The sequence below is a fragment of the Notamacropus eugenii genome, chromosome 1, assembly GCF_028372415.1.
Source record: "Notamacropus eugenii isolate mMacEug1 chromosome 1, mMacEug1.pri_v2, whole genome shotgun sequence".
NCBI classification, from domain to species: Eukaryota; Metazoa; Chordata; class Mammalia; order Diprotodontia; family Macropodidae; genus Notamacropus; species Notamacropus eugenii.
This window is the reverse complement of record NC_092872.1, coordinates 479,388,702-479,415,957: the sequence shown is the minus strand read 5'-3', so window position 1 is coordinate 479,415,957 and position 27,256 is coordinate 479,388,702. Positions and strand designations below refer to the sequence as shown.

General features: G+C 39.6%; 1 protein-coding gene across 4 annotated transcripts in view; it reads right to left on the bottom strand.

The window, feature by feature from the left end:
* Positions 1-4,339: 4,339 nt before the first annotated feature.
* SLC25A25 (solute carrier family 25 member 25) overlaps positions 4,340-27,256 on the bottom strand; it is a 30,887-nt gene continuing 7,970 nt past the window's right edge. Inside the window, exons 1-11 of one of the 4 annotated variants that reach the window (XM_072632549.1) lie at positions 16,712-21,343; positions 16,520-16,585; positions 11,934-12,060; positions 11,697-11,784; positions 10,074-10,185; positions 9,028-9,186; positions 7,955-8,107; positions 7,566-7,673; positions 7,279-7,446; positions 6,842-6,992; positions 4,340-6,730 (exon numbers count right to left, since the gene is read on the bottom strand). In XM_072632549.1, coding sequence (XP_072488650.1) covers positions 6,546-6,730; positions 6,842-6,992; positions 7,279-7,446; positions 7,566-7,673; positions 7,955-8,107; positions 9,028-9,186; positions 10,074-10,185; positions 11,697-11,761 — 1,101 coding nt within the window. In that variant the 5' untranslated portion in view covers positions 11,762-11,784; positions 11,934-12,060; positions 16,520-16,585; positions 16,712-21,343 and the 3' untranslated portion in view covers positions 4,340-6,545. The other 3 variants (XM_072632546.1, XM_072632548.1, XM_072632545.1) reach the window with 3 other exon arrangements.

The following is a 27,256-nucleotide window of genomic DNA, read 5'->3' as shown; positions in this document are numbered from 1 at the left end:
TTACGCAATCACCAGCAATTAGCAGCCCCGTCTTCTTCGAATGCTCTTTTATAGTTTCTATCCGGAAGCAGTAGATGGGGACAAGAAACATAGATGATTAGGAGGGTATGGAGGAATTGTGGAAGGTTATCAGCTGCCATGGTGACCAAGCATGACATTGTACAGGAGAGGACAATTATGGGTGAGGATGACAGAGAAGCCTCAAGGAGAGTCTCTAGCTCTGAGTCTGCATAGGGCAGAGTTCAGGCATTGATCATGCTGACAGATATGGCGGTAGGGGACTTCTTCCAAGCCCTTTTGATTGGATGCATCCAGGCTGTCAAAAAACTCAGCTACAGAAAGATGTTGAAAATATTGCCTGAGAAGCAGAATGGATGGTAAACTTGCCAGGTAAGTTGGCGGGGGGCCTCTCAGAGGTTTTTGACTCACAGGTCAGTTTATCTTGCTGGCTCTGTTGAGCAGAGTTGGAGAGGTGCTGTCATTCACCTGTAAAGGCTGTTGTTTTTTCTCCTATTTATAACTGATCCTGAGAGGGTAATTTGTTGATAGCTTTTCTTTGCTAATCATGTCTTGGAGCATCTGTCTCTTTCAGACCTCGTTAGAAATGGAAGCCACTGGCTCCTTGGAAATTTTAAGACTATGTTATTAAATTTCAATCTTATACAATAAATATATTCTACAACATGCAAGCATGTTTGCCTTTAGGGTCAAAATGGGAAGGACATAAGAATCTTAGTGGGAAATGCAAATGAGCCAATTGTGATAAATTTGTGAAATGTGATATAATTTTTACATTTTCAACCCTAAAATGAAAATGAAACCTAGTAGGTCAAGAGCCAGATGAGCCCCTGATATCCAGTAAAATGCAATCTCTTTGAAGGCAGTAACTGTATCTTTTTCATATTTGTGAACACCACTTAATGGTGTTCACCTTTTCTTTCTCCAGTGCTGATAAAGGGGGTGGTGGCATCAGAAGAAAACTTCCTATACTTGGCTGCATCATCAACACTAACACCTACATGTGGGGCAACTTCCCTTACATGTATATACTGACACTAAGAATACTTAAAAACCTCAGTACTTCTGAGCTTTTCTATCTGCCCTACACCTAGACTCTTTTATAAGCTGTCTCCCCCAATTAGAGTGAGCTCCATGAGAGCAGGAGTTTGTTTTTATCTGTTTTATCTGTATTTTTATTCCTTAAAAATTAGAATGAAGCAAATGGAAGCTAATGACTTTATGAGAAATCAAGAAATTATAAAGCAAAAGAATGAAAAAATAGAAGGCAATGTGAAGTATCTTACTGAAAAAAAAAATTGACCTGGAAAATGGATCGAGAAGAGATAATTTTAAAATTATTGGACTATCTGAAAGTCATGATCAGAAAAAGACATCCTCTTTCAAGAAATTATCAAGGAAAACTGCCCTGATATTCTAGAACCAGAGGGCAAAATAGAAATGGAAAGAATCCACCAATCACCTCCTGAAAGTGATCCCAAAAGGAAAACTCCTAGGAATATTGTAGCCAAATTCTAGAGTTCCCAGGTCAAGGAGAAAATATTACAAACAACCAGAAAGAAACAGTTCAATATTGTGGAAACAGGATAACACAAAATTTAGCAGCTTCTACACTAAGGGATCAGAAGGCTTGGAATACGATATTCCAGAGGCCAAAGGAGATAGGATTAAAGCCAAAAATCACCTACCAAGCATTACTGAATATAATACTTCAAAAATAGAATTTCAATGAAATAGAGGACTTCCGGGTTCTTGTTGACAAGACCAGAGTTAAATAGAAAATTTGACTTTCAGATACAAGAATCAAGAGAAACATGAAAAGATAAAATAGCAAATAAGGGACCTGTTAAAGTGGAACTGTTTACATTCCTACATGGAAAGATGGTATTTGTAACTTATGACACCTCAGTATTAGAATAGCTGGAGGGAATATGTATAAATATGTGCGTGTGTATATATATATATATATATATATGTATATGTATATGTATATGTATGTGTATATATCCTGTGCTCTCTCACTATATATATATATAAAGAGTGAGAGAGAACACAGGATAAGCTGAATATGAAGGGATATCTAAAGAAGAAAATTAAGTGTTGAGAGGAATGTACTAAGAGAAAGAGAAAGGGAGAGGTAGAATGTAGCAGATTATCTCACATAAAAGAGGCAAGAAAGAGCTTTTACAATGGAGGGGAAGAAGTGGAATATGACAGGGTATAAGTGAGCCTTACTTCCATTGGATTTGGCTTCAGGAGGGAATAATATACACACTCAATTAGGTATGGAAGTTTATCTTACCCTACAGGAAAGTAGCAGGGAAGGTGATGAGAGGAGGAATAACAGAAGGGATAGCAGATTGGGGGAAGGAGTAATCGGAAGCAAACACTTTGGTAGAGGGACAGGTCAAAGAGAATAGAATAAATGAAGGGCAGGACAGGATAGAGGGAAATATAGTCTTTCACAACATGACTGTTATGGAAGTATTTTGCATGATTACACATGTATAACCGGTATCAAAATGCTTGCCTTCTCAATGAGGGTGGACGGGGAGGGAGGAAGGGAGAGAAAATAATACTGAAAGCTTTAAAAATGAATGTTAAAAACTGTTTTTACATGTTAGTAGGAAATAAGCTATAAAGGCAATGGGGTATAGAAATAAATCTTACTCTACAGGAAAATAGAAGAGAAGGGGATAAGGAAGGGTGGGGTTGATAGAAGGAAGGGCAGATTGAAGGAAAGGGTAATCAGAATACATGCTGTTCTAGGGTGGGGGGAGTTGGGGAGAAAATTTGAAATTCAAACTTTTGTGGAAGTAAAAGCTGAAAATTGAAAATAAATTAAATTTGAAAAATTTGAAAAAAGTGCTTGGCCAACCTTCAGGTGCTATACAAATATTAGCCATTATTATTATCTCCAGTGTTTAGCACATAGTTAAACGTGCTCATTCATTTTAAGCACCAACTAGAAGATCCATCTTCCCCTCACGGTCCCAGCCACTATGTAGACTCGAGGGAGAATGCCTGCATTTCCTGTACCCTTGTAACATTACCACCATACTCCAGAACCAAGTACAAGGCCTTGAACATATCTTGTACTCAAGAAAGGTTTGTTGAAATCAGTAGTAGGATTATCGCTAGGTGGCAGCTGATAAAAACAATCCACTGCAAGGACTGTGCTTAATCCCATGGAATTTGCATGTTACAGATTGACTAGTCTGTCAAAGAAGTAAGTACTGCAAAAAGAATTACCAACTGCTTCCCATGTCTCCTCCATGTACAGTGTGGGGCTGAAGCCCAAGGTTACGCAGTCTAGCCCTGTAACATGGTCATTAGTGGCTATGGAACAAGCTCTATGCACAATACAGAAAGCAGGAAGATGTTATTAAGAAAAACCCAGACAGGACGTAACAAAAAATGAAGATTTGGTTGCCACTAGGCCTGGTTCAGATTTCTTTCCAAATGCTTTTGTTGTTGTTTGTCCTTTGTTCTCAAAGAGGACCATGACATCAGAGAAGTGATGCCATAACTTGCAAGTGAATTGGATTTAGTGAGGCAGGGCTGTGCAGTCATCAGCCTCTTTCTCTTCTGAAGCCATCTGGGTCCAGTGGTCAGATACAGATCAGGATGACTGGAGATGGCCCCCTTCCAAATACCTAAGAAAGGAAACATCATCCCCCAAACCTGAAATCCAAAGTTTTGTTGATCGTTACCGAGGAAGACAGAATTAAGAGGATTATCATAGCACTTGGCTATGATAATGGAGAAAAGAGAAGAGACTGTCTGCAGAACTGTGGCATCTATGGAGTCTTTATGTGTGGTACTGGAAAAAAAGTAGAACTCAAAGTTCATATAAGAGATATACAACTAACCAAAGTTATAGAAGACTGTAGCATGGACTGGCCCTGGGTGTGTGTGAAGGGATTTAGAGGGAAAGATTAGTCCTGGCAATTGCCCATCTATAAAGAGGAGCCAATGTGAGGAAAACTTGGTTTGTCAAGAACTAGTGGTTGGAATATTAATTCTAGAGTGTTACAAATAGGGGTATATACTGCCACTTCAATTTTACAGAGAGAATGGAGTGACTTTTGCATAGCGCTGACCTCCTGATTCCCAGTTCAGTCCTTCCAGGTCTAGACTGGTCGGGTGAGGTTTGTGTGGGTCTATGATGTGCTATACGTGTGTACAAAAGCCACTGGGTCCTAACATGCCCAGATGAGGAGAGAATCCAAGAATACAGGGCAGTAAGACAAAGATGACTAACTTGCTGAATATACAAATCCATTCAAATCCCCCAAGCCACAAATCAGAACCACTACAGTTTGATCAGCATTGAAATAACTTTATTAGAAGGTTGTTCTAAGTGAAAACTTCCATGTTGTGTTGCTTAATTTTGCTTTTGAACAAATTCCAGTTATAACTAAAAAGACAATAATTTTGCATTGATCTTTGCATCCTGTGTTTTCCCCATTAGGCCATACCGGTGGAATGAAAGTGCAACTGTCTAGTCAAATGGTTTGCAAGCACTGTTTCAAGAAGGGGGAGGAAGGAAGCAGCAAGACCCAAGGCTCCACAAAGCAGCTGTTCTCCTAGCTACAGGAAATGGGGTACATCAGTCTGAATGGAAAGGGGACAAAGCCCATTTTACTGCTGAGGCAGACAAGCTGCAAAACCATTCCCACTTACCCATTTGGCCAACCAAGCCTTCCCTTACTAGAAGGTTCTCCCTTCCTCCACATGTACCTGGAGAGTCAGGTCATTATAGCCACTTGATTCAAACAGAAGTAATATTTTTGAAGAAATTCTTCCTGATTCTGGGAAATTATTTGGATTTTCATCTTGGAAATCCCTGAGATTTCTCCCTCCCCACTCTCCTTCTCTCTAAATAAAATTTTGTGCCCTCTAGCCCCAATTGTCTATCATTCACACAACCTCATCCCTTCTTGAATCACATCCACTGCTCCAGGAGAGCAAGCCTAGACTCTGACCACCAAAGGAAAGTCTCTCCTCAACCACGATCCTGTTTCTCTCATACACAATCCTCAGGCTACCGACTAGAAAGAAATTTCTCCTGATTGATCTTGTAGACCTAAGGCAGACAGCACAGGCTACATGGAATGACGGGGCCCCTATCAAGTGCTTATGGTTCTCCCCATAGCTTTCCTGCTGCTGCACAGTGCTAAGAAGGTGCAATCAACTATGAACATAAATAAGGATAAAAAAACCTAAACAGGACAGACTAATAATTAAACACATCTATAAAAATAGTTAGGACATAACTCTGTTCAAATAAATACAAAATAAATATGCTTTAAGCAGTATAATACATTGCTTCAGTGGAATGTGAGGCTGATCCCTTTCTGCCCCAATTAGGAGTCAGATAAGAATACCTTAGATTAGAAAACTGACCCACAACAGACCTGAATCAGTCAGAGAAATAACACCTCTACCACTTCCTCTTCCCACTCTGGAAAAGAAGCTAAGGAAGAATTTGCACATCTATTTCTTTTTCTGATGAACTAAAACTTCTTACTCCAACTCCATCAGAATTTAAGGCCTTAAATTCTCATGAGGAAAGAGAATTAAGCCAAGGAGTCTCCTTCTCAACCCCAAGCGACAGACCAACTCCTCCTCGGGAAGAGTGCCTGGGAGCCAGCTCAGGGCACCTTAGGGTGCTGAGCAGGAAGGAGAAATCCTTCAGTTCCAAGGACTGAACAATATTACTCATGAAGTCATGCATTATGATGTGAGGCTGTTAAGATAGATAAGGTATTAACCTTACCCACCCTTGCCATGCACACAAACATGCAGGGCACCAGTTCACTGCTCACTTAACTGCACTGTCTCATGGATGAGAGAGGTGCTCTGTTTATAGCAAATACACAAGTTGGTCATTCTCTTTTCCTGCAGGAAGCAGGGCAGTTTTCACTCTGTACACTGGAAAATGCTATTTGTGAAGTTCAAGGTTAAATCTCTTTTCACCATGGGAGCATACATGACAAAGAGGTGTGACCTGGGGACACTGACTGTCCCACCACAGTGTGTTTTAAGAATTAAAACAGCAAACAGGAAGTGAGCAAAGACTGAAAAGGGAAAACCCTTAGCAAATCAGAGGGTTAATTTAGATCCCCTGGAACAAATAGCTTGGTTGCTTAGCACAAGATGGTGGAAGTAAGCCAGTTCCCAAGCCTCTATTTTTCAGCAGGCATGGCAGGGAGTACTTCTCTCCTTACTTGAAAGCCCCAGGTCCTGTTCCCATCCCTAGGCCCCTGAGGGAGGCTTTGTTGGAATGAATAGGGTTTTCTCAGGAGTCTACAATGAGATCTGGGACAATAAGACTGACATGTCAACCAAAGGCTCAGACCTCTTTTTCTCTTGCCTCTTCTATGTCTCATATGCATTCTGAGGTTTTCACAGCTTGGCTTAAGTCAGCTTAGTGTTGACACATTCACAGAATGAGATGGCTATACATCCTGGGACTTCAGCCCAAGATCCTTAAGTCCAACAGTCTGGAGCCAACCTTCCCGTCACCGAGACTGCACTCCTAAGGTGATCTTCAGGTTCTCATATACCACATAACTGATGCTCACAGCTGGGATCACCTTCATGAAGTTGGGGGCCAAACCTCTATACAGGCCAAATGCTCCTTCTGTCCGAAGGATTTGTTTGAAGAGGCTACTCATGGTCACTTCTGGTGCTCCCTCAATAGAAGCTGGAATGAGAAGAAGTTATTGGAACATCAGCAACCTCTCCTGGGCATCTCCCAAAGTCCCCGGGGACCTCAATGGCATTTCTTTGGGGACTAGCTTGGAAGTGTTCTTACCCTGGGCTTGCATTCGAGTCCTCACGAGAGCCAGAGGGTAACTGGCCAGCTGTCCGCAAGTACTGGATATTGTACCACAAGCCAAGAGGACAAACACACCAGGGTCTGCACTATTGACTGCATACCGTTGTAACCAGGTATTTTTTAGTGTCTAGAAGGAAAAAAATGGGGAATTAGTCAAGAAGCCACTAAGTGCCAGGGAAGAGATTAGAGGGGAGGGAGATTCAAGAAAAAACTATAGATAAGTTGTTCTGAAATGAGATATTAAATGTTCCAGATTCTCTTCTGGATTATTTCAGAGAGAAACAAATTTAAGTCCCTTTTACTCGTCCCTCCCCAGAGGGACCAGAGCAAAAGGCATTAAACTTGCCCCAGGGTTCAAAAAAGGTCAGGGCCAAAAATGAGCTACTCCCCACCACAGCTGTGCAGTCAGTTACCTCATAGACAGCCAGGTCTATTCCTGCATAAGGAATAATTCCAAGCATATTAGGGATATAGCCTTTGTAGAAAGCCGTTATTCCCTCCTTGGACAGGATCTTCTTGGCACAATCCAACATGCCTGAATACTGCCCTGTTTTCCGTAGTGCCATCCTTGTCTTTAGGACCTAAAAAAAGCAAAAGGGCATTGGTATCAGGAGAGCTCCCTCTTTAAACACCACCCCCTGTTCTAGAGATCAACATCACTGCCCCCATCTCCACACACATAACCAAGAATACTCCTTACTTCCATAGGATAGATGCTACTCTGGGCAATAGCTCCTGCCAGAGAGCCTGCCACCAGCCTCTCATGAATCCTCAGTGTTTCCTGGTCACTACCAACAAGACGCTTGATCTGGAAAAAGGAAGTGAGATGAAAAATGAATTGAGGGATTAGGAAGATCTACTCCCAATCTCAGTCCTCATCTTACAGATCCTCATGACCAGTTTGGGTTAAACAGTCAAGTTCTATTTGCTCCACTACATTCACTTCCATTTTATAGATGAGGAAGGAAGGGACCTGCAAGGTTCTACTCCATGTCGTAGGTAGGTGATACAAAGTTGGGGAAATTCACAGGTTATAAGGTACTCAAGACACATCTGCCACTTGACAGTGCTTGACAAAGCAATCCTTACCTGTTCATAGGCCATAAATTTAATAGCTGATTCTGGGGCAATTTTTATGACATTAATGCCATTGCCACGCCACAGAGATTTGGCCCCTCCTTCTCGGATCATCTGTGTGAACCCTCCAACAATACACATGTTGTTGCTACGGGAAGCATGGACCTACGGAAAGAAAAATTGGTCAGCACCAATGGGACAGACCTTTCTCAACAGGTAGATGACATTTTTTTTTTTTGTTCAACAAAAGATCAAGTAAGGCAAGCCCTAAGCCAACAAGGACCCTCTGTCTGTGCCTTACTCATTTTTTTGATGGCACCTAGTAAAGCACTTTGGACATGGATCTTCAATAAATGTTGTTGCTCAATGAACTTTCCCCCACTTTAGTATCCTAAAGACCCAACAAGCACTTCTGTTTCAAAATGACAGACAGCAAGTTAATTTTTATTCATTAACAGACTTTCAAAGAAGAGGAACAGAGGACAAGGGAAAAAAATAGAGAAAATGACGACTTTCTTGTGCCCACAGTGGACTCTGGCACATAAGGTGCTAGAAAACAAACAGGGAGTAAGAGGCTGGAGAGATGGAGAAGAAGAAAACAACGGGTCCCTGTTAATATGGACACTAAGTAAAGTCCAATACACTGTCCTCTCGCAACCCAGTTTTGCAATTCTGCCTCTGACATCAATTAGGTGATCTCTTTATGGCCCTGTCAACGTGGAGTTAGGGGCTCTGCCAAAACTACTGATCCGTTTCCAAGTGACATCTGGGTCAGATGAAGATCTGCTCCTTTCCCAGCATCATGAATAAGATGAGCTGAAGGAAAAAGACTCCTGACACACTCATATGATAATCATACTCATGGGCTAACTCTTGTAGCTCAAAGTAGCTCTTAATTAACTCAGATAAAATTAAATCAACTACAAGCCAAATCTCCATCGGACCCAGGTGGAATGTTGTGTTTGACTGAGGCAAGAGTTCCCTTCCCATCTGTTTCACTAGGCAAGAAAACCATGGGATCAAAGTAGCATGCTAACCACAGTTGCAAGTGTGAGGATTTTCTAGGCTTGCTTTTCTCTTCATACCTGCATGAGCACCTTCAGCCGGTCCAGGGGTGCTGTGCATGTCCTGGACACAGCTCCTGCTCCTCCTCCAGCTACGAGATGTCTCCACCACATCCCTGTCTGCCTTTCTTCCACTGTGAACTCATCAGGGACTGTTAGATTCTCTCCCACATCAAAGATCTATAAGGACAGCCAACGAAAAACAAAACAGTTATCACTCACAGAACAGGCACCTGAGAACTCTTTCAAGTTGTCACTGCCAAACCCTCTCATTCTACTCCTCCATAAAGGACAAACTGTAAATTACTCAACAGACCAAGGCATCTTTTCCTGGTGTTTATGAGGACATGGGGCTAGCTTAGTCATTAAACAGGTTGATCTATTATTCTCAGTACGTGATTTGTGAGATTAGACAACACCTTTTTCTTCTCTTTAAATGTATATCCTTTCATTCAGCTGATACAACAAGCACAAATGAAAGACCTTCTCTTAAGTGCTTATATTTTTTGGAAATATACACCAGTTATAGAGGACCACAGGATTTTAGAATTAAAAACTCATTTAGGAAAAAACAACAACAAGGGCTAGGAACAATCACAAATCTATCAAGCTGTTCCAGCCTAGGACTCCTAGATGGGCTACCTAACATGCCCATAACTCAGATAAAATGTCCAAAAAGTCCAGATCAAAGTGCATTGGGGAGGAAAATTTCAGAAACCTGACATGTAACCAGATCACACTGGCAGAACATTATGCAACCCCTAAGCAAATATCATTGAAGCTCTAATGCGTGTGTATCACTTTCTAGTCTTGGCAGGGTACAGAGCAAGGCAAAGCCAGCTCTGAGCTGACCTCGAGAGCTGCAATCCCTGCAAACCAGTTCATCTGCTCTTTTACCCTCTTCTCTACTAGAGAGTTCTACCTGCAACTTTTTAAAAAGTCACACGGGAGCAAGCAGAAGGTACCCTGGGAATGGCAAGCATTTATGGAGGTAACCACGTAAACTGGATTGCTAAGACTAAACTGAAAAAATAAAGATCAAGACCCAGGAGAGTTATTGACTGTACCGTGGAATGCTTCCAGTACAGAATGATCTCAGGAACATTTTCAACTGGGTGCAAAAGGTGATAATCTCTCCATTCATTCCAGTCAATTGTCATAGTTCCATTTTTATCCATGCTATAGGACAAAAACAAAAAAAGCACATGTGAAATAGTTCTTTATGTCAACAAGCTACATCTGTTAGTTATCACCCCTCCACCTCCACCCCCAGCAAACCCAAATACTGACAGCAGCTACCGCAAAGAAAGGTTCTAAAAAGACCTATGGCTCTATATCCCACATCTTACAGAAAGGGAACTCAATATAAATGAGAGAATTTCATACAGAACAGGTAGGAAAGGCAGTCACTAAGGTGACACAAATACTTACTAGGTGACAGGGCCCCAGAAATGGCCCGTTCGTATTCTGACAGACAGACAAGGGTAGGATGCAAAGGAGAGAGGAGAAAACAATACAAATAAGTGCCCATTAGCCGATGTTAGTAAGGCAAGCATACAGTAATAGATAACAATGTAGAAAGCAGGGACAACAGGATAACCTCCCCTCCAAAGCAGCAACCTCAGGGGCTATGACTTGCTATTAGATTCTGGCTCACCAGCAAATAATACTGGCTGTCCCAAAAAGCCTCCATGGAGTTTTAAGCTTTAATAGCTATTAAAGGCTTAACTAATAGCTATTAACCCTTAAAATGTCATGCAGATTTTGGGGACAGCCTCTACAGAGATTCTCAAAGTTATTGTAGGCCCCAGATTCATGGGGGGAAGTTAGCAACAGAAGAACTATTAAGTCTTTGGACTAAGATTAGTTCCAATTGCTTCCAGGTAAGGCAGCAACTAACCCATGACAGAAAAATCACAGTTTATCCTAATGAATCTCTTCAGGAAAGAAAATGTCTACCATTACTAATAAAAAACAACATCAATCCTAATCATGGATAGAGTTAACATTTCAATTCTTTGGAAAGAAACTTAACCTAAATCTCTTCTGCTGCAATTCCCTCATATAGTGTCAAAACATTATTTATCATCACATTCACAACGACCCCCCATGTGACCAAGCAACTCCCTTTCACAGCCAGTCTTCCCTACTTTGTGTGCAGGTCAAACAATTCACTACTAATAGGCAGAAGCACGCTAGGGCTGGAGTGGAGAACCTTAAGGCAGCAGGTTCTCCACCCTGGAGCTAGGTTATTGAGGATTTCTCCCCACAGTATGCTACAGTGGGAAGAGAGTGCAGGATCTGGAGAGCAAGGATCACCCTGCTATTTATTACCTATGTGACCATGGATGGGCAAGTCACCTAATCTCTCTGGGCCTATTTTCTCATGTGTAAAATGAGAGGACTGGATTAGGTTTCCAGGAAGGGCCATTCTACTTCTAATTCTATGATCCCATGAACAATAATCCTTGCCTAAAAGAGGTGACTGCATCTAAGATAGGCACATTTATTCATTTTTTTCAATCATGAAAAGTCAAAGTATAGATGCACAGAGATTGGGTGGAAGTGGGAAAGGCATTACAGTCAGAACACACGAAGACAACTACAAGGAAGGGTTCATGTCAGGACAAGTCTTTTGCTCTTTTTGTCACATATGTTAAACTGAATTCAGAGGCTGGTTAATTACTTACCTCTTAAGGATTTTTTCAGCCTGCTGTTCAGAGATCTTGACCCCCAGATCCCGCAGGGACTGCATGATCTCCTGAGCATCAATGCGCCCTGCAACAATAAGAGTCAGTGAGCTAAGAACAAATGCCCAGAAAATCAAATGAGGTGGACAGAAAAGCAAACCAGGTGGAAACTGTGTCAACAACCTGGTCAGCAATGGTGTTTATTAACTGGGCCAATATAATAAACCTAAGCCTTACCATCATTCTTTTTGTCCAAGCTCTTAAAGACAAGTCTCAGTTTCTTCTCATGATCTTGAAGGTAATGAACAAATTCCTCAAAATCCAGCTGCCCATCCAGGTCTTTATCTCCAGCTTTTACTATTTTCTGGGGGGGGGGGAAAGTATAATTTTGTTCTTTAGACTATACCTTGATACCCCACACCCCCTGTGCCCCCCCATATGCAATACCCATCAGTGAAAAATGCTGTGCCAAGTAGCACCCTTGGGTTACCCTGATATCTCAGAGAAGTCTGCTTATTCCTTTTTTAAGGCACTGCTTCATTCTGTCCATGGAACTCTGTCAGTTTCTCAAAGCTACCACTTAAGATGAAAAACACATGTCACCAAGTTCAGGCCTACCTCTCCCAAATCTACTGTCTAAACGTAGCCTGTGCTCCTCACAGGCAAAGAGAAAAGAGAACAGGCTATGGGAAAGAAATTTAAAACACAGCACATCAAAGAAAAGTACAGGGTTCTCTGAAGTGACCTGAAGGCCAACTTATTGTACAACCAGTATTAGCCAGTTAGCTACCTGGCAGCTATAGCATAGCTCCTAGGACAGAAGAAGCTCTCACAGAGACAAGTCCACAGAGCCAAGGGAGGTTTAGACTTGGGCCTTGAGATAATATAGTTAAACAAATTGCAATGCCTCAAGGGAAAGAAATTCTGCTTTTCTCTTTTTAACTCAACCTCAGAAATATAGCAAGGCCAAGAATCATCTGATTCTCCATTCCTGGTTTTCCCTCACCCATCCACCACCAAGGAATAAAAACGTCTGCTGAACCTTGGCAATTCTTGCTTGGCAGAGATACTACCCAATCTTAGGAGGCCAAAGGGAGTGTTCCTGGGCATGTGTTGAATGGTACTGCCAGTACCTAATCTCAGGCAAGAATGATGTGCATAATATCAGGTCTCTCAACCGGGTATTTAAAAGCTTAATGCTCTGCCACGGGAACTGTACTTAGTAACATCTAACTGGCCTAATAACCACCTTAGAAACATTAGAACCTCATATTGCTTTACAGAGAACCTTTCAATAGCCATGTGTTTCACGTGCACTCCTGCAAGCTTCACTACTTACTCCCTTTTTTTTGAGAGTGGTTTGGTTTCTTTATCTTTAGAAAAAGAATAACTCTTGGCCCTCCCCTCTCTATTCCAGAAGGACACCTGCACTACATCATAACAGATGGCTCTAGTTCATCCATATCTATCACAATGAGGTTTGACAGGATGGATGAGCAACACGTAAATGTTTATTCTCATTCATTCACTAAGTAAACAAACAGTTGTTTCTTATGCATGCTGTTGCTTCTAGATACTGACAGACAAGTTCCCAATGAAATCTTACCAAGCATATCAGTAGCCCTGGCTAGATTATAAATGAGAGGAGAAAGAAAGCTTATACGTGCTAAGAAAGGAATCTGAAATGCCTTCAGCTTACTGTGATGCTAAGTTATCTGTACTCAGCATTTGCATTCAATTTTTAGATGACTGGTAATGGGAGAACACATCACAGAGATTCCATTGTGGAAGGATGATCACAGAGGAATCTGTGGCACCTCCTGAACTGCTGCTCTGGCCCTGAGATATACCTCCTGGAGCCAAGCACCACTAAAATACATAGACAGATGGATAGACAGATAGATAGACGGATAGATAGATGAACAGATAGATAAGTAAGTGGTTGTTCCCTTTCTAAGAGTTAAACTGAAACACTAACCGGAAAATTAGTACCAGGATCAGGTTTACACAACTGAAGTTTGAAGCTAGTCAGTTTATTAGCTGGCTTAGTCTCCTGGAATGGTTAATTCTTAATTTCCCTCTGGCAGCCAGTCTAAAGCTCAACAAGACTGCACAGACAATTAAAGGTGCAGAAAAGACTCCCTGCTGACGAAGACACTTACCTCCTAGAAACTGTTCCAAAAGAATAAATGCAGATGAGCTGTGATGGCAAAGAGATGGTATTAAATACTTCAGCTGTTATCTGCATCTATACCCATATGGGGACAGTCATTCACTCAGCCAAGAGTGATGCATGTGTCTAGGATTACTGCACTAGATTTATAGCAGAGGTCAGATGGAATTTAGAATCCATCAAAAGTGGGGAACTTTTCAACGCCTGAATTGAGGCATCCCATGAAGTGCTAGAAAAGGCTATTTCCTTAAGCTGACAATTGTGATTCAGACCACTTCTCATTACTCATTTCAAAATGCTCCCAAACAACTCTGCTTTTCTGTTTTAAACAATTAAGTGCAGTACCTGCACACTTCCAGTTTCCTGTAGTGCAGAATTGACAGGTTTGAGTCTCTGAAGTCTAGGCCCTGCCATTTCTTAGCTATAAGACTTTGAGCAAGTCATTTTATTTCTTTGTGCCTCAAATTCCTCATCTGTAACAAGAGGGTAAAAATCCAACCTAACTTTGGGCTTTGTTGAGAGGAAAGTACTTCATAAGCCATAAAGCACACTATGGGAATGGGAGTTATCTCTGTTATCACCTGTATCAGAGCGAAAAGCATTTCATGTTTGGATCTCATCAAGAAAATCTGGTAGTAAATCCAGGTGGCAGGTATTTGGTGCAAAGGGAATCATCTGAGATGCTCCTACAGGCTTCACTACTTTCTTTTTTTTAGAGAGGCTGGGTTTTTTTATCTTTAGAGAAAATGTAAGCCCAGGCCCTCCTCTCCCTATTCCAGAAGGACACCTACACTAAATTGTTACAAATGGATCTAGCTCATCTACATCTTTCATAATGAGGTTTGACAGAATGGATAGGTAACAAGCAAATGTTCATTCTCATTCATTCGCTCAGTAAACAAACAACTGTTTGTTTCTGATATATGCTGTTGCTTCAAGATACTAACAGACAAGTTCCCAATGACATATTAGCAGTTCACTTAACCAGCTATCAGGCACATCAGTTGCCCTGGTTAGATTATAAATTAGAGGAGAAAGAAAACTTATATATGCTAAGTAAGGAAAAACATTCTTGACATAAGATTCAACAAAAAGTTAAATCAACTACAAGCAGGATCACATAAATCATTAACACTCTATACAATATAACTGATATATTACTTTACTTCTTGGTGAGTGGGACGTGGTGGGAGGGAAGGAGAGAATTTGGGACTCAAAATTTAAAAAGAAAAATGCTAAAAATTGATAAATAATTTTTTTAAAAAGAAAAAATAGCATTTTACAATAAACCTCAAACTAATCTTTTCAGGTATTTGGTTTCTGTAAACAATTATAAAAGGTCCAAGATTTTTTGCAATTGTGGTGCTATTCCAAGACCTCTTCCTATCTTTTTCAATTCAAAGGAAATCACTTGGAACACATTTACATGAAAGGTTGGTTTCCCCGAAATTCCTGCCTATCTCGTTAAGTCACATGGAAGTTAGTCACTCTGATGACAAAGAACAGAAACTGGCTGCTAGCCCAACCCAACTGAAAAAAAAAGTCTCGTATTTCATACATTCTTTCATTTAAGCAAACTGTATCCCTTATATTTATATTATATCCACCTTTTTCTTTTCGCCTCAAAAGTTATTCCCCTCTCCCAACACTTAATTTCCTCCCTTCACTTCAGAACTGATGATGCATACACACCTGCTTCCATTGTCGGTAGGTGGAAAATTCCTCAGAAGGGATAAAGACACTAAGTTTGAAGATGGATTTAAGTTCTGCAGGAAGTCCCTTGGATTCAAAGTATTGGAACTCTGTTTGGGCCTCACCAATCAGTGGCACATAGAGGCACAGGCAGAGCATTCTGATAACGAGTCTGGGTGTTCAGCCACTGAAGGAGCAAACAGCTTAACAATCCTCAGATGGAAATGCCGGTGCCGGTCTGGTGAGACTTACACTTGAGCTATCTCTGCTCAGCTGTCATTGGCTGTTCAAACCCTGCCCTTTTACTTAATTGATAAAGTTCACAGTAAATCCTTTCCAAGCAGCCAATGAAAGCTAACCTGATGACAAGAGCACCCTTCGAAAGATTGCTCAATGTCTAGATTTGTACAGGGTAACTTCTGCGTCACTTACTGGCCCAGCATTAACTCTTTCTCAGCCAAAGCACTGATGTGATCTATTTAAGAAAACCTTTTTTACCCCTAGGTCCTAGTCCCCAGAAAGAACATCCTGTCACTTTTCTTTATCTACTTCCCCAGCATTAACTGTTTCTCATCCAAAGCACTGATGTGATCTATTCTCTTTTATTTAAGTAAATTTTTTATCTAGATCCCAGTCCCCAAGATGAATAAACAGCCTAGGTCAATTTACTCTTTTTTTTTTTAAACACAACATTCTTATGAAAAGCTACCATCACATTATGCTTCAAAGGCCAGTGGATCTTTTCCTTCTGATAAATAATTTCCAATACAGTTAATGGAGAAGACTGGGTGACAGTTATCATTAATTGAATGAGTTTAATTCATGGCATAAAAACTAAGTTTAAGGAAAAGTTTGAAGGCATCCTAGAAAATCGATAGTATTACATATTTTAGTCTCATGGTAGAATATCTCATGCTTAGAACAGAGAGGGAACACTAGAGGGTTGCTAGAGACTTACCCTGCCCCAGTCACCCTAAGCATTCATTCCTGGAGAATTCAGGCTGGCTCCTGGTCCAAAGAAACCCTGCAAAGGACTAAATTTCAGTCCCTACAAAACTTCAAATTTCTTCCAGGAAAACCCCTGGAAAATCCCTCTCAGGAAACCCCCAAGCTTCTGAGATCACAAATAACTCAATCCTTAAAAAGTTACCTGGGGGTCCCAAGAACTCTAAACACACCAATGGCTTTTGCGATGCTGGGATACAGGGGGTGCCAGTTTGCTGTTTCCCCAGAATCATCTAAACCAGCTGTGGCCTAAAAATATAAGATACAAGAGCTCTAGGCTTCAAGCCTGTATTTACAGCACAGAACATCTTAAATAATTCAGTGTGGGGGAAAGTTATTTATATAGTTCATCCTTTTTTGGGTGAAGACTGCAGATCTGAATGATTCTGTGTTCTGAGTACTTGAAAGGAAAGGCCCTGGATGAATTGGAGATGATGTCATTAACTGGAAATGCTGCCACTCCTTCTTTAGCCAGATGTGTGTACTCTTCATCTCACTGAGTTACACATAATGGGAAGATCAATGAGAAACTGTTCAAAATTGTAGTGCTTTTCAATATAATCTAATTCTTATAATGGCAAGGATTGAAATCAGTGACTATAATTTTAAAGGGCTATAATTTTAAATGGATTCTTTTAGTTTGCTAAAGTAAAAAGTATTTTAAACATCTATGTAAAGATATTTGGGTCACCTCTAAGTAAAATTATTGTTTCAAATAATTGTGGTAAATAAAAATCAACTCTGTTCTGATAGAACTGCAAAATTCACCTTAAAAAAATATCAAAACAAAGCTGTTTTGGAATACCTAATCTGTACCTTATAGAAATAAAATGCATTATGAAGATTACATATTAAACTTATACCAAATAAGAATTCACTTCCAAAAAAGGACTTATGACTTTCCAATTACAATACAATGTATTATTTTTAAAAATGCATGTATCATAGATCAAAGAGTGTTAAAATGGAACCCAGGTGGCATTCATCTCATCCCCAAAGTCTCCTTTCCTTCAAATATGAAGTCTGAATGACTCCCCAGGTTCTTTCTAGCTCTAAATCCTAGTTTCTTATAAGAACCTGTTTTATAGAAGGGTTCCATAATACAATAGCTTAAATGTTCAGTTTGACTGCCATAGTATTCTTCTGAACAAACCATTGTGCTGGTTTTCACAACTAATGCTGCTGAATTTCACAGATAGGTCTGAACTCCATTTTCATAAACTTTGGAAAGGAATTTTCATATAAACAAACTAGTGTACTAATAAAAAAAAAAAAACCCCTACAGTCTTTTGGAAGTGTAAAGTGCCTTGGAAATCCATTTAGACTAACACCTTCATTTTACAGATGAGGAAAATGAAATCCAGAGAGGGGGGAATGACTTACCTAAGACCAGTGGGCTAGTTAGCATCAGATTCAGGACTATAATAAGTCCAGTACTTTTTCAATTACACCAAGCATGTCATAGTGCCGAGGACCAGGCACTGCCAACAAGGGATTTTAGAATTCAGAATAGAATGGGGCCCCTTACTGGTCAACTACCTGCAAGATAGTTACAGAAACCTTAGCAACAAAAGCATGTTCCAGCTTTTTAAACACACCGTTTTAAAAACTGCTACTTTGTAAGAGATCATTTTAGTTGTGCAGTACAAGGATTTTGGTGAAATGTCATTTTAAATTTAAGATTCAAAAATGGTAGTAGCTTTTCTAGATCTATGCAATAGGGACCAAAAGGAAGAGAAAAATTGAACTTACATTCCATTACTAACAATTCATGCCCAAATTAAATCTTGCCAAGATTCCAGCTAACCATAACTCCTCCCCAATTATCTCCTGATTATTCTCTATCTTGCCATATTCTACTTTAATTGACTGCTGTTATCAGTCTCCTCTGATGCTCATTCCACCAAAAAATAGGTTCCTCCAACAAAGATACTAACTCGAGATACCCTTGGAGCTCAGCTGTCTATTTCCTTTGGCTTATAAACCAGTAATTTATCCCACAGGTATCTTCTCACCCCCAGACCAATTAACATCACCAGCAGCTTCTACTTGCTATAGTGCCTTTTCACGTACCAGTGAAGCACGTGACAGGGCATCACATGTAAGAAAAAAGGGCAGGTAGCTTTCAGAGTACTGGGTTAAGGTCAAGTAGCACCCCCTCCACCTCCATCTGCAATGACTCAGTTTAATTCCGGAAGTACTAATTAGTTAAGGAGCCATACCATCAGCTTGGTTCAAGCTCCACCTCCCCTTAAGGCTAACCCACACCATTTGCTGCCAGAGCTGCAGTATCATTTGATGCGGTCACCGAGTTACCATGACTGCACAGTGCTGCGTTTCCAATGACACCAGCCTACCCTTCGCAATTAGACACACAACGAGTGAACTCTTCAAGCTTCTGAGAAGAGAGCCAGCCCCTCAGGATTAAAACACCCCAAAGCCACAGAACATCTCTGTTTCCAGAAAAACTGCTTTTCCCCCCACTGAGGATTAACTGTAAGACAAAGATATAGAGAAAAATTGGAACAGTTTCTGGGGCAAATGCTTCCAGCAATAAGAGAGATTCAGTATCAAACATATTTAAACATTTTTTGGGGTGGGGAGAGTTGGGAAATGCAAAAGAAGCAAATCATAGTAACGTCTCTGGAAGTTTTGAACCCCAAGACCTAAGGTGAACTTTTCTATAAAGGTTTCATTCAACATTCTAGAGACTTCTTTTCACAGGAAAGATAAAAAGGTGAAGAAAGCTCAGGTTACCAGTCTCTTTGTTTATAGGTAAAACAGAATCTGTGTTCATAGAACCATGGGATTTAGCAATAGAGGATGCTGGTCCTATCTTCTTAAAATTAAAGTATGGAATCTTTTTTCTTTAAGGAAAGATAAATGACAGAAGTGTATGTGGCATAAATTATTCATTGCACACACTCTTTTGTGTAGTTTTTTTTAACTAGTTCATGGGAGTACTTATATTTGTTTTTGGTTTGTCTTAAACTATGTTGAAATACAATTCAGCGATTAAAAAAGAATTATGGGATTCAGAACTAGAATTTAGAGTTACCTTAGAAATCATCATTTATTTCTATACCTTCAACAAAGAGATGAGGAAACTGAGGCTTGGAGATGAACAGTTTTTTTACATGTTCATGTTACATGTACTATACCCAACACTTACTACTATTACGTGTAGGAGCTCTGAGAAAATTCAGGTTGGCTGATTGACCCCAGAAGGCAGAGTAATAACATAAAATACAGCCCAACCTTAAACTACTTCTAGATTTAGTCCTAAGATAAACAGGCAACAAAGGAAAATTTTAGGCAATAGGTTCTGCAGTTCTATTTGCATCCAATTCTAGATTTCTCTGCTTTTAGCAGGATTCTTTCACTCCAATGTGCCACTTTCTTACTTCCTTTAAATTATCTTTTGGGATGTGATACTTAAAAATACAAGTTAAATCCAGCCCTGTCTCTCCAGAACCCAAATTCACTACACTCTAGTTCAGCAAATCCCTCAGCTCCCTAATCACACCCCCAAACCTCCCACCCCCATTGAAAAGTGTGGGACTCATGCTCTTTTCTGACTATTCCAGTTTCACAGACTACAAGGACTTTTGTGCAGAAGCATAGCTGTTCTTTGCAGAAAGTTCTACTATGGGTATAGGAAACAGAAGTTAATCAATAATGAAAAACTGGTAAATTCAAAAAGCCAACTAGCCAGACATCTGAGGCTACCATGAAGATAAAAGTACTAAACAAAAGATAAGACAACTGCTATGTTCCTAATTTCTTCCAGTAATCAGAAGGCATATTGCTTGAATGTGATCAAAACTATCATATAAACTTCATCAAATTTTCCTAGTTACCTAACCCACAATTTACACAGAGAAGTAGAATTTTGCATCAGAACCTACAGGATTATTTGCAAAATTGTTGCATCAAAAGTCATCCAGTGAGAGGTGGCTATGACTTCACTTGTAACAGAGCAAAATTCCCTTTCCTTCTCAGCCTGACTTAGTATTGGTTCAAAGAAGCATTTTACTTGTTTTTCAAAATCAAAGTTCAGCAAATAGATAAATGATCACAGATTTTACTACCTTAAGTAGGAGCCTATATCACGTGCCAATTTTAACACCTAGTCCTAAGAAACCACTTAATAGTCTTAAAGATATAGATGACTAAGCTGCTTTTAAGTACAGATATACCACACTATTAAAAAAGATCACCAGCTCTCAGCACAGACTTGGCTTCTTACTGTCTTGACAGTTTTCTAATGCAAATCTCAGTATCCAGAACCCTTCCAGCCTCTTTAATCACCTCCTAGATTTTAAAGGTGAAGAGAGTTTGTGCAGGCCCAAGACAAGGGGAGTCTGACCTTTATGACACACAAAATTAAGGACTGATCTCTGCAGCTCCGGTTCGGACTGAACATTCAAAGTACAATCTGTTCTCATTCAGAGGGGCTAGGACACTCTGATAGTTTTACAAGACTTTAAAATGGTTTTTAGGGCTGAATTGCCATATCCTGAGGTAAAGCTTCCACTGAAAGCAACTTAACTTCTGTATGTTCATCTTGGAAGAATGAAGTTTTCACAAGAGCTATAAAATTTTCTACTGAACACAGACTTCCCAATGACTTGTACCTCAGACTACTTCTTCTTTCTGTGCTGAAAACCTTAACACACACACAGACACAACAGACACAGAGACACAGACACACAGACAGACAGAGCCTCAAACCTTCCTAAATGGTTTCTCTCAAGGAAATGACCCCTTCTTATTCAGGAAAGCCTCTCAGAATTGCCATTACCTTAGGAAACTGCTCTGCAGGTCCAACTACTAGTAAAATGGTTGGTCTCTTTTCCGTGGAATCAGCCCCTCTGTCCTGTTTCCCCAACAGGTTTGACACCTGGTCTCCCTGGGCAGAATCTTGTTTGCCTTTGGCTTCATTATCTTTTCTCTCTGTAGAGCCTTGGCACCCAGCCCTAGGGAAAAAACTAGACAGAAAATGCCAGAGCATCTGCAGCATCACTGCTCCCTCCAATCTCCCAGTCAAGAAAAACTCCGCAGTTGGTGACTGTTCACTTTGAAGGAGGGATGTGGCCACAATACCAAATGTTACAGGCTATACAGCAGCTTGAAAAGACTTGACCTGGGAGTTCCAAGGCTGAAGAAACTATGCTTTCAGCAACTGCTTCCTCCCTTTTCAAATTTGTTGTTACTGCTGTCGTGCCTGGCCTGAGAAGTAGCTTACTGTAAGATGCTTCACCGGGCTGTTGGGAAAAAAATGCCAAAAAACAAGAAGGCCGAAGATGAAAACCTACCCTTGCAGGTGAAAGATGATAAAGTACTTAGCTTTATTAAAAAAAAAAAAAAAAGGCAAAGAAAACAGCCCTTCCTGTGACAGAAGCCACTTTAGTGCTCCCAATTAACCAGCTGTCCCCAGATCAACTAATGATCAGACAAGCTGAAGACCTGAGCATCCAGTCTGCATTCTCACTGCAGCAGCGCCTAGCCAATCCCCTCTACCGACACTAACATGTTCATTATTCAAACCAGCAATAGTCCTCCAATCACAAGAGTGCACAGCCGGATGATTTCCTGCATGCAGTCCAACAATTCTGCAGGGAAGTGGTGCCTGCAACCTCCAGATGAGGTTCTGTTCTCAAAGAATCGACAAGGATAATGACTACCAGAGATTCAACTCCCTAAAACTTGACTCAGGATCTATCACAGCTTTGGTAATATTTACCAGGCATCTAGAGATCCATCCCACACACTATTTCACAGTTCTTTCTAAACACTGAAAGCATAATCATTCCTCTAAAAGCGATTCCTGTTTAGCCTTCTCCTTCTTAATACACAGGTACATAAATGCACTGGTCAACTTTTTTTGGAGCGCAAATTTCTTGATGTCTAAGTGACCATTTTATCATGGCTTTCATACACATTTCCTAGATGTCTATTACAAGGATAGGAAAGCAAGCCAAATGCCTTAATATTTATCTCTCACTGATAAAAGTCGAAAGTGGTGTTATCATATTCAGTACATTCACTTGATACATGGAATACAGTCATCTAATTCTTAGAAGAAATGGTCAGGAAACTAGGTAGTTCCAATAATGGTAGAAAAAAATCTAGTGTCTAAAAATTCAAGATTTCATAAGATCTGGTGAAACTTTGACAGGATTTCTGTGTTTGAATTGTCTCCGTGATCAAGACATGAAACTCAATTTTGTTAAGTTATAGGATGCTTTAGATCCATCTAGAATATTCTTACTTTAAAACATTTTGTTTTCTATCTTTGCCTCGTGGTTTTGTTAATTTTTTTAGTGTCATAGTGCCAATTACGCTATTGTTGGAAATACAAAATTTAGTGGCAAGCAGACCAAATGTTTTCTTTTGATCACTTAAAAACATCTCAATCAGAGTCAAGTCATATACAGCTATATAATATTGCTTCACTACAATAACTTGCAAAACCTTAACATATAGTTGTATTGTCAGAAAGATACACAGTAAATCCTAGAACTTCTTGGTTGGTAGTGAATACTATGAAGTCAGGAAACAGACTAGCTGAAATAGTCATCAAGTATTTATTATTATTTAATTGCTATTCCCATTTACATAGCACATAGACATAGTTTACATCTACACAGTGTACAAAGTATTTACAAAGTTTTTTCCTTGTAACAACCCTATAAAGAAGGTAGGAAACTGACGCTCAAGAATTGACTTATTCAAGACCATGGAACTAATGTCAGATATGGAATTCAATGTACATGGCTAAACTGAAAAGTAAATATGGGGGATGCAGAGCAGGTAAATATGATTCAATTCCTAATCTATTAAAGAAAAAAGCAAAAAAGCACCCTATCAATCCCGACGTGAATAGGAAAAATAAATTATATGATTTTCTTTAAAGACCTTGTAATATTGGCGAGGCTAGCAATACCTGAGGAAGCAAGAGAAAAAAGCAACTAGACTCAGAGTCTAAAAACCTTATCCTTGAGACACTGCACTTACTGTGTAGCCCTGTCAAAGTCATTTATTCCCTTCTCATCTGTAAAATTAGGCCACTATTATTTACAGTAAGAACCTCATAGGACTGTTTTGAGTAAAGTACTTTCCAAGTTGCAAAGTACTGTATAAATGGGAATTATAAATATCCATAGGAAACTGAAGGGCCATTTAAAAAGTGTTTAACTTCTTCAAATAAGTAATCTGCTAGATAACGGAGGATATACCATAAAATGGAGGTAAATAGTGTAAAGATTAACTTCAGAGATACATATTGGCAGGTGCACCTCATTGCATTTGCATTCACAGAAGTGAAGCAAGATTTTCTATTCCAATTTCTAGGCCTGTGGGAAACTGCAAACAGCCAAGAGTTACATATGCAAAATTTCAAGGAGCAAAGCACCTCCTGCCCCAGTGATTCAGCCCACATCTCCATTTGTCATGATCTATATCTAGCTTGTCATTGAACTTAAAAGACTGTGGAGGAGAGAGTGAGGCTGATGAAAATGCACAGCTCTGCCTCACTTAAATCCAATTCACTTGCAAGTCAAGACATCACCCTCCTGATATCAATGGTCCTCTTCCAGAATAAATGAAGAGGTGTCAGTACATGCTTCATTCACGACAAAGTCAATCAGGAAATCAATGATGCTAAAACCTTAGTGTTGAAAAAGGTGAAACTCCCTGATATATTTCTGTCTTGGGAAGTGAAACTGGAAAGTCCAGCTTTGAAGAAAACTTCCAGTGAAGAATGCCTGCAATAGAAGGCAAATTAATAAGGAAATGCCAAGGGCATTTCTCAAAGAATCATTAATTTCTATAACAGTGCATACTTAACAACAAAGAGCTAGTCTCATCGAGGTACCAAATGTTTAGAATCAACCCATATTTGAGAGAAAAGATGATCTTTCGGATGTTTAGAGAAATTTGAAGCAATATTGAAGTTCACATTCTAAGGAAACAGAACCCAGACATCCTACTTTCTCTGCTCAATTAAGGATCTGCCATTGGTCAAACCTCTATCTTTTCCTTTTATCACTGGAAGCATTCTTCAAATTAGAAATGTGCCATGCTTGAGTTGTCAGGGGGTATATATGCTTATTAAGTTAGCATGAAACAGCCCAACTGCCCATTCGATGAGGACAGTCAAATTATTCTCAACTAAAGGGGTCAAGAGTTGTTATTTTTGAAACTAAATTGCCTCTGTCAGAACAACTCATTGTACACACCATTCTAAGGTTTGCTAATCATTTTCTTTAGAACCACCCTATGGCACTTGGGCAGTGCAAGTACTATTGTCATTTTATATATGAAGCAAAAGGCTGAGAAAGGTTCATTGACTTGCCCAGTCACACAACTAGGGAGCACGACAACCAGGGCCCAGAACTCATGTCTCTCTACTCAATATTCACTCTTTCCATAGCCATCACCCTATCACATCTCCTTGCTGAGGCTTCTTCAAAGCAGATTACTGGCTTAATAACGCACTAAATATTTTCAGTTTTCAACAGTGGTTTGAGGAACTCACACTAAAACTGAGAGCATCCGAATCACTGAACGTGAATTCAGCATTCCCCAACTGCCTACTCTAACAGAGGAAGTACTCTAGTGTGGAGTAAAAAGAGGAAAATGTGTGACTGCAGCAAAGACTGCCTTCTGTAGACAGTTGTCAAAGTTGTTTGATACTAACTTATCAAATCCTACTACTAACTTTGATTAGGAATAATCAAGTAAATGCTGTCCAAAGAAAGAAAAATTAAATATAAAACTAACTACTTGAATACAACTACAAAACACAGCTGTAAAAGTAATTGTTTAACTATGCAGCTAAATGTGTAGTCTACTGTGTATAGATTAGATTTTTAAAAATTCTAGCTAATAAAATATATATAAGATATGTTTTTAAAAACAAAACAAGACAAAAAACTAAGCAAGGTTCAGAAATTCATCACTAAACAATCCAACAAAGACTTTTTTTAAAAAAGGTATAAATTCTTTTACAATCTATGCTCAAAATCATCAGTGTGATATTGGGCAGACTAATTCCCATCTCTGGGACTGTTTTCTCAATAAAACTAGAGGGTTGAATTTAAAGATCCTTTTCAGTTTTAGAAATCTCTATCAGTTCTTTGCAGACATATCAACAATGATGTACCTAGTGACTATCCCAGCATTTCACGCGTTCAGGAGACAGTCATGGGGGCTGATGGGAGCCCAGCACTGGCTCCATCCAATAGCACTATTCTCTTGTTTTAGTCCCACAGGCAAGAATTAAGTAAATTTCTTGTTCTTATTCTTGGCAAACTATCTTTGTACTTCCCTAGTATTTACACAGAAATACATTTTGTGCATTTCCTCATACTACGCACGCACACAGTTTTAGTTTGTGTTTCACTAAGCAGTGTCATATTAAGCTCCAACAGCAAAGAAGGCTTAGGGGAAAGAGGAAGGAAGGAAGATCATTCCAGTAGTATATTGAACTGCCTCTAATGGTATCTGCTTTCTTCCCAATGCAGTCAAAGAGAACAGGAGTAGCCACCATCTCCAGTTTCTCCAATGCACCCTCTGTAGAAAATGAGCAAATGACTCATCTTATTCCCAAGCTTCCTGCAAAACCCAAGCCAAGAACTGAACGAAGATAAGAAATTTACTCATGTTGCCTTTGCTGTTCATTTATTATTTGAAAGGAAAGTGAAATTTTAAGTCTTTAATTCATCTTTTAAAAGGATGAATTGTGGGATATTTCTGACTTCTTACACTGGAATAATTCACCAGTCAGCTGCTTTGCTCCTGGTTTCTTGCCCAATATCATTGTGAACTCCTGAAAGCTTTACAGTCAGACTTCAAGGCTGAGATATTAGGCTTGCACAGGCTACTGTGTTATAAATGAGAAAAATAAATTTCATGCATGTTTGCAGTTTATGCTTTATTATACTTCTACTGCCATAAAAATACGGCAATATGGTATCTTGAGTGAATACTAGATTAGGAGACTGGAACCCTGGGCTCAACTCCAGAGCCTGCTATTAGCTCTTAAGGATATACTCACTAACTACTGAATCTTCATTTATAAAATAGGAATAATACACATTCCATCTACCTCAGGGTTGGAGAAGTCAAATGAGATAATGTTTGTAAAACACTTTGAAAACACTAAGTGCTGTTTAAATTTCAATTTTAATAAAAATAGATGTGAAAGCAGTTTGTAAACTACAGTGATATATAATGCTACATCATACCTTCACTTTCTTTTTTTTAGCTGCGATTTTTTATCTCCAGGGCAGTTAGCTTTACTTTCCCCTCCTCCATCCACAAGGATCTGCCTGTGAGTCTCTCCCTCTGTAAGAGAGGTTCTAATGGGAATTGCAGATCCACCACCTACTAGCTCTGTATTTATTACCCTATCAAATTTCTCATTTCTGATTTACCCCAAGTTTTTCAAATTGGGGCAAAACATGAGTCTTGGGTTCACTTTTTGGCCTTGCATATTTGAAAATGTCCTTTTTTTAAATCAAGAACTTCATTTTAACTTGAATCAACAAACATTTCCAAACAGAAAACTGAAAAACATTTTATATGAAACTATGAATCTCTACCACATATAGCCTGTTTTTTTTTAAGTATACATGAAATTTACGTATACTCATGCATACTATGAAATTTAATAGTCTGTCCT